This window comes from Aptenodytes forsteri, unplaced genomic scaffold (assembly GCF_000699145.1).
Source record: "Aptenodytes forsteri isolate BGI_AS27 unplaced genomic scaffold, ASM69914v1 Scaffold142, whole genome shotgun sequence".
NCBI lineage: Eukaryota > Metazoa > Chordata > Aves > Sphenisciformes > Spheniscidae > Aptenodytes > Aptenodytes forsteri.
The window spans coordinates 5,662,781-5,673,037 of record NW_008794598.1 but is presented as its reverse complement, the minus strand read 5'-3'; the positions used below and the strand labels follow the sequence as shown (position 1 = coordinate 5,673,037).

The 10,257-nt window shown below is 54.1% G+C and overlaps 1 protein-coding gene across 1 annotated transcript in view; it reads right to left on the bottom strand.

The window, feature by feature from the left end:
• Positions 1 to 3,522: 3,522 nt before the first annotated feature.
• The window catches only part of MTCH1 (mitochondrial carrier 1), a 16,852-nt gene continuing 10,117 nt past the window's right edge, over positions 3,523 to 10,257 (bottom strand). Inside the window, exons 6-12 of the mRNA XM_019470335.1 lie at positions 10,170 to 10,204; positions 9,596 to 9,655; positions 6,038 to 6,131; positions 5,642 to 5,689; positions 5,381 to 5,448; positions 4,591 to 4,666; positions 3,523 to 4,145 (exon numbers count right to left, since the gene is read on the bottom strand). Of these exons, the coding sequence (XP_019325880.1) occupies positions 4,071 to 4,145; positions 4,591 to 4,666; positions 5,381 to 5,448; positions 5,642 to 5,689; positions 6,038 to 6,131; positions 9,596 to 9,655; positions 10,170 to 10,204 (456 nt within the window). The 3' untranslated portion in view covers positions 3,523 to 4,070. The remainder of the gene's footprint in view (positions 4,146 to 4,590; positions 4,667 to 5,380; positions 5,449 to 5,641; positions 5,690 to 6,037; positions 6,132 to 9,595; positions 9,656 to 10,169; positions 10,205 to 10,257) is intronic.

Below are 10,257 nucleotides of genomic sequence, written 5' to 3'. Positions count from 1 at the left end.
AATCCAGCAGGACCCGGGTCCTCCGCAACCTCCCACTTCAGGTGAAGGCCATCCCGGGGGACGGGGCCACCCCGCTCCCACCAAGGATGGGGCTGTGCGAAGACGGGACGGGTCCAGGGCCACCGCGCCGCCGGCGCATGGGTCCGGTCCAAGTCCCCACCCTGAGCATTTCCCAGTACCAGCCGGTCCCTCCTCCCCGGCAGCAGGATCTCCTCCGCGAGGGTTATTATTTTAGATATATATTTTTTAAAGAATTCTTCGCCTACGTGGAGCTCGGCGCTGCAGGAGAACAGCGCAAACAGCTTTATCGAGGGCAGCCGCGCCGCAGGGGCACTTCCTCATGCGCGGCTGCAAGATGGGGCCTCTCCATCGCTGCCGGGGCTGGCGAGGGCTGGCAGGGGGGGTTGGCAGCCCCTGGCCTTCCCGCTGACCAGACGGGCACCATACGGTCATTGGGAGAGGTTTGCTGGGCTGCTTTCCTCCCAGCTCCGCAGCAGGGAGAGCAGCACGGCCGGGTGGGGGTTTGGTTTTAACTGAAGGGTCTTTAGCAGGACGGCTCTGCGGGGAGAAAGGGAAGGACGATGCAATCGGTCCGAGCTCAGCTGCACTTTCCCTGGGCACAAGGGATTCACCAGCACCTGGTTGCTCCCCAGATCCTGCCAGACCCAAGCGTCTGGGCCCCATGGAGAGTCAGGGCAGCCTTGACCTGAGTTTCCCTCTCCCAGCTGCCGTCGCTGCCTCCCTTCTCCCCCCGGTAGCTGGGAGCAGATAAGGCCAAAGTCCCGGCAATCTCTGTTTTCCATTGAAGGCTGATAAACCGCACAGGCACAGAACGGCAGCGATCTCCACCCATCCCGGTTTTGTGCAGGAGAGAGTCAATATTTAAACCCAAGTTTGTTTCCTGGGCAGATAGGGGAGCGCTGGGGCTGTAGGTGGGAGAAATCCCCGGCTCCATCCCAGGCACCGGACCCAAACCTCCTCCTCCACCCCTTCATTTGTTCTCCCAACCGCAGGTTTCATCCCGGATCCCCGTCCCCATCAGCTGTGTTACATGAGCACCAGCTGCGGGGCCAGGCACCCGCTGATGGGGCAGCGATTTAAGGGAAGGGGGGGGTGCCCAGCCAGAGTTTGGCTTGTCTCCTTGCCTGCTTCTGGTGCAGACCCTGTCCCCATGGTGGGACACCTCAAATGAAGCACGGGCCAAGAAGAACCGGGGTTAGAAACAGGAGGAGGTAAGGAAACGTTTAATCATCCTATGAATGGCAGCCCCTGCTTCAAGGTAAGGCAGTGCACTGAAACCTTTGTAACCTGATTTTCATTTAAATTGACCAAAAACTGTATTCAAGTGGTGTGTTTCCAGCGAACCTCACGGGTCCCAGTGAACTGGGCAGAAATCGCTGGCAGGATGCTTGCTCTGGTGCAGATTTAGGTAAATTCCTTAAAGGAGAGGAAATGGCGCTTTTCATTGCAGCGGCTGCAGCCAGGCTGTGCGCAGGGCGTAGGAGGTTTTACAGGCATATGACCAGCAGAAGGTGCCCTTAATTTTGAGGGTGAAGGCATTATGTTCCCGAGCAGGTGTTGTGTGATCTGGGAGATGCAATGCCCAGTGTTGGGGTAGGCAAGAAACCAGCTAACGCGTTAAAAGGCAGGTGGGTAAGGACCCTGCAAGCTGCGCAGGGGAGGATGGAGCGGCGGAGCCCACCCCATGGGCTCAGAGTGGGTCTGACCGCAGCGAAGGGTCCCCATCGTCCCTTCCAGAATTGCTCAGGGTCAATTTTAACTCCAACTACCTGCTTTCATGTATGTTGTTTCAAGCAGCCAAGCCCACTGCTGCCTCCACCCTCGCTCCAGGTGCTCACAGTTTGCTCAGCCTAAACCTGCTGACCTTCCACGGAGGTGAGGAAGATCAGAGGGAATCTGAGTTTGCAACAGCTGGTTTAGCCCTGGCTTTGGGGAAGAAACCAAGGAAATGCCTGTGTTAAACTGAAACCTTCCCTGAGGGAGGGAGCCCGTTATGCAGGAAAAAAAAATAACACTTTTTTTAAAAAAGAAACACCCAAGAGTTGTTGTTTTATAGCTGTATTTCGGAGCACAGTTAAATCCTCTTTGAAATAATCTCTGGTGTTAGGGAACAGGGCCATGCATTATTTAACTTTTGTTACTGTAACATAAACTCTATGGGAGGAAGGGAGGACAGACGGGACCGACTTCACGACACCGAAGGGAGCTGGGTGGGAACCACCGGTCCCAGCATGTACCAGCGCTGTGCCGCAGGCCCTGGCTGGGAGGTGTGGATCAAACCCATCTGATGGAGGAAAAGCCCTGTGCAATGGCAGGTTGGGGTCCCCAGAGGACCGGGATGGGATGTGACCCCAGCTGCTGCTGCAGCAGCACACGGGAACCTGCTCAAGGACCCCCAAAACCTCTTCCCAGGGAGCGCAGCAACACCTCTGTGCAAAAGACTGCTTCGTGGGGGAACCAAAATGGGGGAAATCTGCCTGGCTGCCATGACAGCACAGACTGGTGCAAAAAAACCTCTTGTCTGGGGAGCTAAGGATAAATCCTGCCCTGCTGCCACCAGTGAGCTCTGCTACGCAAGGGCCAGCCATGCTCCCATGTGCATGAGGAGCCCTTGGCCCCGACGCCTCGCAAGCCTTTGGCCAGCTCAAGGTTTACTCCTTTATTCCAGACAGCAACGGACCGAGTGCCCCTCCTGCAAGGCGAACCCTTCGGTGTGTAGCTACTGGCAGGGCGCTGCCACGCAGCAGCCCAGCGCCGCAACATGCGGCTCCATGTCCATCAGCAAAGCGGCGATGCTCGGGTTGGGCAGGAGCCCGGCGGGGCTCGCGGTCCTGCCGGCTGGGAGACACTCACGCGATGCAGTCGTGCCAGTACAGAGACACGCTGCGCCCAAGCATGGGCCGGTCCAACCCAGGACCCATCTCCCCTGAGAAATGCCTGCAGGCTGCCTGCCCAGGTTACACCCAGCAGCTCTGAGTGTATCCTAAATACAGCCCGTCCTGCTGCAAAAAGCCTTCCCAAAAGCAGATACCACCTGCAGTGCACATCCCTCCCCAAGTGCTCTCTCCACGTCCAAGTCCCAACGCTGCCCCGGAGCCGAGCCGTACTTCTCTTTGGGACTGCGCTGCTCTTTGTAGTGGGACTTTATTTCCCTTTTCTGTTTTGATACTATAATTTCCCTTTCACGCCCGTGGGAGGCGGCGTGCTCCCTAGTGTTCGGGTACCCTCAAAACCTTAAATATGGGTCACGGGGTTGATCTCATGATACTATAATTTCCCTTTCACGCCCGTGGGAGGCGGCATGCTCCCTAGTGTTCAGGTACCCTCAAAACCTTAAATATGTATGGGTCACGGGGTTGATCTCGCCCAGCTACCTGCCACACAAACGTTTGCCCTCTCCAGAAGAGGTGAGACAGGAGGCTGGTCAGCTGGCGTAGCCTTCCCAGCAAGGCAACCTTGGATCTCTCGCCGCATTTCCCTTTCACGCCCGTGGGAGGCGGCATGCTCCCTAGTGTTCAGGTACCCTCAAAACCTTAAATATGTATGGGTCACGGGGTTGATCTCGCCCAGCTACCTGCCACACAAACGTTTGCCCTCTCCAGAAGAGGTGAGACAGGAGGCTGGTCAGCTGGCGTAGCCTTCCCAGCAAGGCAACCTTGGATCTCTCGCCGCTTCTCAGCTCAGGCAGAACGAAGCAGTCTTTTGTCCCTGCATCTTGGGGCTGGCTCGTTTAGTACCTGGGCTTTTTCTGGTTTCCCAGACTTCCCCAGCGACTCCAGAGCTACAGCCTGGACCAAAGAGACAAGACAACTCCCTTCTGCTCTCTCTGCTACGTGTCCTGGTCGAGACATCCACGAGGATGGGGCTTTGGTCCAGCTGGAGCCTGAAGCCAGATCTCCAGAAGCCAACTTGTTGCTGGCCTCGCTGGAGGGGAGCCGTCTCGTTCTGGCACCACAGGCTTTGGATCGAAAAGAAAAAATATACATATATCGAAACAAGCTTAGGGTTTCTTGAGGAGTCCAAGTTCATCACCTCTCCCTGCCGAGGAGTCAGTCGATGGGGAAGCAGGCGGCTGGCATGGGCGCTCTGCGGAAGAGCAGGCTGGAGCCGCGGAACAGCTGCCCCTGAGGAGGAGAGAGAGCACAGGGTCAGGGCAGCCGTGCTGAGACCCGGCCGGGGAATTGCAGCTGGTTTAGCAGGGACCGACTCGTGCCCACTGCAGGGCTGCAAGGCCCGAGTACCCCGGGTTGCTACGGAGGAGAAAGTGGGGTTTCAGCCCCGTGGGCGCTGGAGTCAGGCATTTCCCCCAGGGATGACTGACGGAGAGGGGCAGAACCACCTTGCTTTGCTGTGTGCAATGCGTTGGCTAAAAGTTTGCAGGCTGCAAGCTCGGGGCATGTAACGGGCAGAGCAGTACTGCCATGCCTGGTACCAGTGCCAGAACTGGAGGGATGGAAACAGGTTACAGAGCACGTCAAGGATGCGGCACAGGCACTTTTTAGGCAGCGCAGGAGACCTTGGGAAGGAGCAGAGGGAGCCCAAAGCCCCACGTGTGCCCCGCTCCCTCACCTGAGCACTGAGATACCTCCAGCAGTGGATCCAGGATGTAAATGCGGGAGCGTAGGGAGGGAGGCCGGCGCGCAACCTGCATGGCAACAAGAAATAGCTGAGACGGTCTGTACAGATGTCACATTATCCAGACAGGTAACACAAGAGCAGCAATAAGTGTAAGCGAGGACACAGAAACGGTGTCCGCACCGGGCTGAAGGCCAAATGACCAGCTCGTTATTTACAATGCAACAGATCATGTAATTTAATTTCCCCTGGAGCGTACAAACAAGGAGCGTTGCCTGGATATGTTAAGAGCCCAGGACTATACACTGTATCCACACTTTCAAGAGCCAGCAGATCTCGAGAAAACACTACACCAGCGGCTTGGATCCAGTCCCCTTCCCGTAAGCACGAATGCAGACTTCTTGCAGCAGTGGGATTGGGAAAGCAAGCTCGGTCCTGCTCCTGTCTGCACCCGTCGCTGCATTAAGAGCTTTGCTTCCCCTCGTGCTGCTCCCTGGAGCCAGCACGGTCCCTTTGATCCCTTCTGCCTCCGGTCTAGTTCAGATTGGACCACACCACCACGACTCTCCCTATTTCTCTCCACTTGAGCTTTTATGCTGCTCTTGTCTGTGCCCTCTGATCTAAAATTATAAGCAACCTGGGACAGGAAACGAGCCGACTCTGCGAGGTGCCATATAGTTTACGGTTCTGTATGAAAGCTTTACGATCATTAGCAGAGGATTCAGACAACAAGGGGCTGGAAGAAAGGAAGGGAAAGCCTTAGATCTCAGTGTGACGGACATACCCACAGTTGTTCACTGCCATGAGATCTCCCACGAGAAGGAAAGGGTACGTCAGCATGCTCACAGCAATCTGAAAGCACAGAAAACCGGTAGCCTCTCTAATGTTAATCATGTCAAAAAAGCTAGTTCCAGCTTTTGCATGTTAAGCAAAGTTATCCTCATCTTTGGATATAAAGTACAGACCAGCCTTTTCCCCCAGACCATGAGCTCTCACCCCAGAGATGTCAGGAAGAAGAGAGATGACATGGCAGTTGCCTACGTACCCCCATCACGAATTTTGTGTAGCTCCGGATCACCGATGCCTGGCTGAACTGGAAAGAAAAGCCAAAGGGATTACGGAGGAGGCGGATGACACCAGGCTGTCACTACATGACATCCCTCTGAGCCTGAGATGATGGGTGCGGGGCAGGGGAAGAAGGCAGAAAGCAACAATAACCACACCGCATCCCAGCTGAGAATCGGGGGAAACATTCGCTATCAAACCCGATCCCCTAAACTGCAGCTGAAACACAGCCCTGAGCAGACATGGCATCACTTACAGTGTTTTATCCAAAGCCCAGTGTCTGTATTAAATTAGCCGTTAACATCCCATTAACTCCTTCCAACTGCAGGTGCTTGGTACGGGCCCCCCAAACCCTCCATCAGGCACTTCCACTCACGTTATCGTCCACCGCATAGGTGTTGATGAAGTGAGCCAAGAGGTTGCAGCACCAGAGGAAGATGACATCCCCCAGGATGTGAGGGACTAAACCGCTGCAACGGCAAAGAGGGGCGTGAGGTGCAGAAGGGTCCCAGTGCCGCCTTCTGAGGTGCCCAGCCCTCCCCCACTCCCTCCACCAGCGCAGAGGAACCCCCCTCCCCTAAAATGCATCTCTACTTTGGGAGGAACTGAACGGAAAAGGGGAGATTTCAGGGAAGAGCTCTCCCGGCCTTCAAACACGGTCCTACGTGTGCCGCCAGCTGCTCCGGATGGGGGATGCTCTGGAGTAGGAAGTTTGGGATCTGTCGTTTGGGCACGACTCAGCCAAGTCCCCTTGTTCTACCCCAAATCCCTTCTTGGCCCAACTCCTGCTCTGAAACCTAGGCAAGACACAGATGAAGCGGGTTTCTGTTAAGCTCATTTTGCAGATGCTCTTCCGGATGCAGAATGAGAAGTTCATCTCTTTGTGGAGTCTCTCTCCTTTTAGAAATTAAAATGAGGGGGTTTGTTCCTGCAAAACCTGCTCTACTGCCAAGTGGGGTTAACTGGGGGCAGCACTCCAGTCCCTGATTTTCCCCGTCCCTGCTGCCACCTGAGAGGACGGGGACACAGGGTGACGTGCTGCTTTGGCTTACGGCTCTCATCGACACGCGGGCCGGAGCTCCCAGCAGCACAAGCACACCCAGCTTCTGCACCTAATGGCACTAAAACAGTAACAAAGCGTTTCAGAAGGTTGCTCCAGTTTGTCAGAGCTCCTGCAGCATCTGTTGCACCAGCGCCGGCATCGAGCGCAGGGCCTCCTGCTTTGGCTGTGCAGTTGTTCCGCTGCAAAAGGATCCAGGTGTGTTTTAAACCTGCCTGTTTCACCAGCAGATGTGTTCAGACAGTTTTTCTGAAAATGAGCCTGCTGAGAGCCACACGAGCGTTTGCCGGGCTGGAAAGAGCCACCTCCAGGCACACTAGTCCGAGCCATTGATTTCTTCCCAACCACCACGCTGCCCTTCGGAGAAGGGGACCAGTTTTGTTTCCTGCTGTGGTCGCTGCAGCAGCAGAACGGCAATGAGGACTGCGTGCTCTGATCCAGCCTGCTTCGCTCGCTTGGTGTTAGGGTTTATACTTTCTGGAGACAACCTGTGTACCGTCAAGGCCCCGGCAGCTCTGGAGATGCGGCCGAAGTCTCAGGGGCCAGGCACAGCAGAAGTCTTCAGTAGAAGATCTGCTGGCTTAAAAGATGTGATACATGAGAGCAACGGACAGGACAAAGAAATCGAAGCGCTCTGGTCCCAGAGATCGTCTGCTTTGCATTTAGCATTCAGCCTTTGTAAAATAAATAAATAAATAAATAAAATAAAATCCTTTCTCTAACTCAAAGTGAAGTCTGAAGCAGACTCCCGAGCTGCTGCAGATACAACAGGGGCTTAATAAAGTCCAGAAACAGAGGGCTGGTCCAGGCCTGGGCCACGGCAGCCATGTAAGTAAAACCTCACTCATCTGTTGATAGAGAATCGGGTCGTTTGTTCCATTTGCACTAAGGATCCCACCCCTCTCTCTCCTCCATCATCAAAGTAATGACGGATGCTGGGTCTGCGCTTACGGGATGACTGGAGACCAGGGGTCTGGGAGAGCTGCAGAAGGGGACTAAAAAAAACCAAATTCATTTGTGCTACAACTCTTACGCCTGGCAAGATGTCCAAGGAGATCTGGACTAGAAATATTTTTAGGAGATGACAAGTCATTAAAAGCTGAAACAGCGGCAGGCAGATGAGGAAGCCCGCACGATGTACGGTGATGCGACCCAGCAGGAAAAACCCCGGTGCCGGGGAGCTGGGACAAGCCATCTTCGAGCTGACCACGCGCAGCAGTTTCGGAGCCCAGGGAACATCTTCCCTGCCTGATGGCAGGCAGGAGACTGCTGCAGATACGAGGGGAAGCGAGATAAGTCCATCCCCTGAAAAGTCTTTATCTCTAGCCAGGCACGCATCCAGAGCGAGCGTGTGCTGCCGTTATTGCTGCGTAGAGGTTATAAGGCCATCAGAAATCAGCGCACCGCAATGATTTTAAGGGAGTGGATGTGTTTGGATCGAGTTAGGAGGGCTGAGAGCAGAAAAGCAGCAGTTTGGTCCTACGGATGCAATTTGTGCTCCCCTCACAGCAGTGTGATTTCCTAGCGGGGTTGTAGAGCACGTATAACTTCAGAGCCCTCCTGAGACATTTTGGGTTGTGTTAAAGCCTTTCCTGTGAACTATTAAGTTTAATTAGGCTACCAACAGTGTTTATTTTATGTGGAGGAAGGGAATGTGGCAGCTCCTTTCACGTTATTTCCTCGGGAGGAGGAGGAGAGGGAAGGCTACAGGACAGCGTGCTCCGGCCGTGCCCCACGCACAGGGAACATCCCAGAGGAAACTGTATTTAATGAAGGAGATTTGGGGCTGCACAGCTCAGCAGAGAAGCTGTGGGCTGCAAAAGGAAGATGCAGTGACACTCAATTGATGAGGTCTCTGCAGACCCCTGGCCCTTTCCCCTTGGGGAAGGACAGGGTGAGACCCCCTGCGATTGCTTGCCTCTTCCTGACGCAGTCATGTTTCATCTGGAGGCCCAAATTTCGTGATTGCAAAGCCAAAGGCATCAGGCCTGAAAACGCCTCCTGAAATTTTGGAGCTGCCTTTACTATTATTGACATAATAAAGTGAGTTATCTCCCCACCGGGAGCGGAGGTAGCAGGTGGTTCTGCTTTTATATAGATGTAGAAAAAAAGGCAAGAAGCGTTAAGAGTTCAAGCAGAAATTATATTATTGACATAATAAAGTGAGTTATCTCCCCACCGGGAGCGGAGGTAGCAGGTGGGTCCTTTTATATTTTATATATGATGTAGAAAAAAAGGCAAGAAGCGTTAATTAAGAGTTCAAGCAGAAGGGTGCCCACTAGACTTCCACTTTAGCGACGCCATCAATTTGCTACGCTTCGCAAGCGGCTGGAAGCACCTTTCAGCTCCTTCTGGTCCAGGCAGCAACGCCGCTGCGCCGGGCAGCGTCACGCTCCCACCGTACAGACAAACCTGCTGCCAGCATAAACCACCTGCTCATTACAAGCACCCACGGCGCTCTTCAGAGGAACGTGCTGCTTATCCAGGCCCTGGCTTTTATTTCAACAAGGGGTCTCACTGTTGCGCTGGATCTTGGTGCCTGTTGCACAAACAAATGCTTTAAATGCCCCTTCACTGAAACACAAAGAAGCGCCAAGGGAAAAAGGAAGGTGAGAAAAAAATACAGGGTTTTCCCTGGTTTGATTGAAGATAAGACCTGGGGCAAACTTAATGGTCAAACTGGAGCACTTTCTGTGTCAAAGGCACAGATTTAATCTGTGCTCATGGGAGTGATGTGAGAGTCTCGCGGTCAGACAAGGTTTCAGCTGGGGGGAGCTCAGCACAACTTCTTTAACTGAGGTTGGCAGAGCAGCCAGAAGAGCCGTCGGCGCCTTCGGACTATGGGAGAAAGTATTTAAATAACAACTCACGTACACAAAGAATCCCAGGATCCCTTCTTCCTTAAATATCCTGCCGATGGCGCTGAACACACCGCTGCCAAGAAAGGTAAAGAGCTGTAAGCGTGCAGGGGTTGCTCTCTGTCCCCCTTCACGTGCACTCTGCAGCCACCAGCCATAGCAGTGTCCCCCCCAAGCCGCCGTGCCAGCAATGCGGCAGGCAGCTCCGTTCTGCTCCTTCTCCTCAACCCATGGAGGGTCATGTCTGCACTCTGCCAGTCTGCAATAACGCCTGGGACAACACTCAACTTGCTGACAACTGTTTAAATGCTGAAGCTAGAAGAGCTCTGCTTGGTTTTGTGTGAGTGGATACACGTGCCACAACCACGGCGCGTAATATGCTTCGATTAGGCTGATTCTCAACCCAAGAACCCTGGTCCTGCCTCTGGGAGCTCGTGCTGGCAGTTGTGGGTTAGCCAAAATCGCGTCTAACGCGCTTTCAGGTGGCTGCAAGTGCAGTTTTGCCCTGCAGAGAGGTAGATATTACTGAAAAAGGCTTAGAAAAATCTTGGCAGGCTAGCAGGGTTGCAGCAACGCTTTGCATTACCTACTCCGCCTCCCTGCTGATTTCCCTCTCCATTAACACCTAAAGCAAAAAGGCAGGAGACTGGCTGTGTCATCAGCAAGGTCACACAGGAT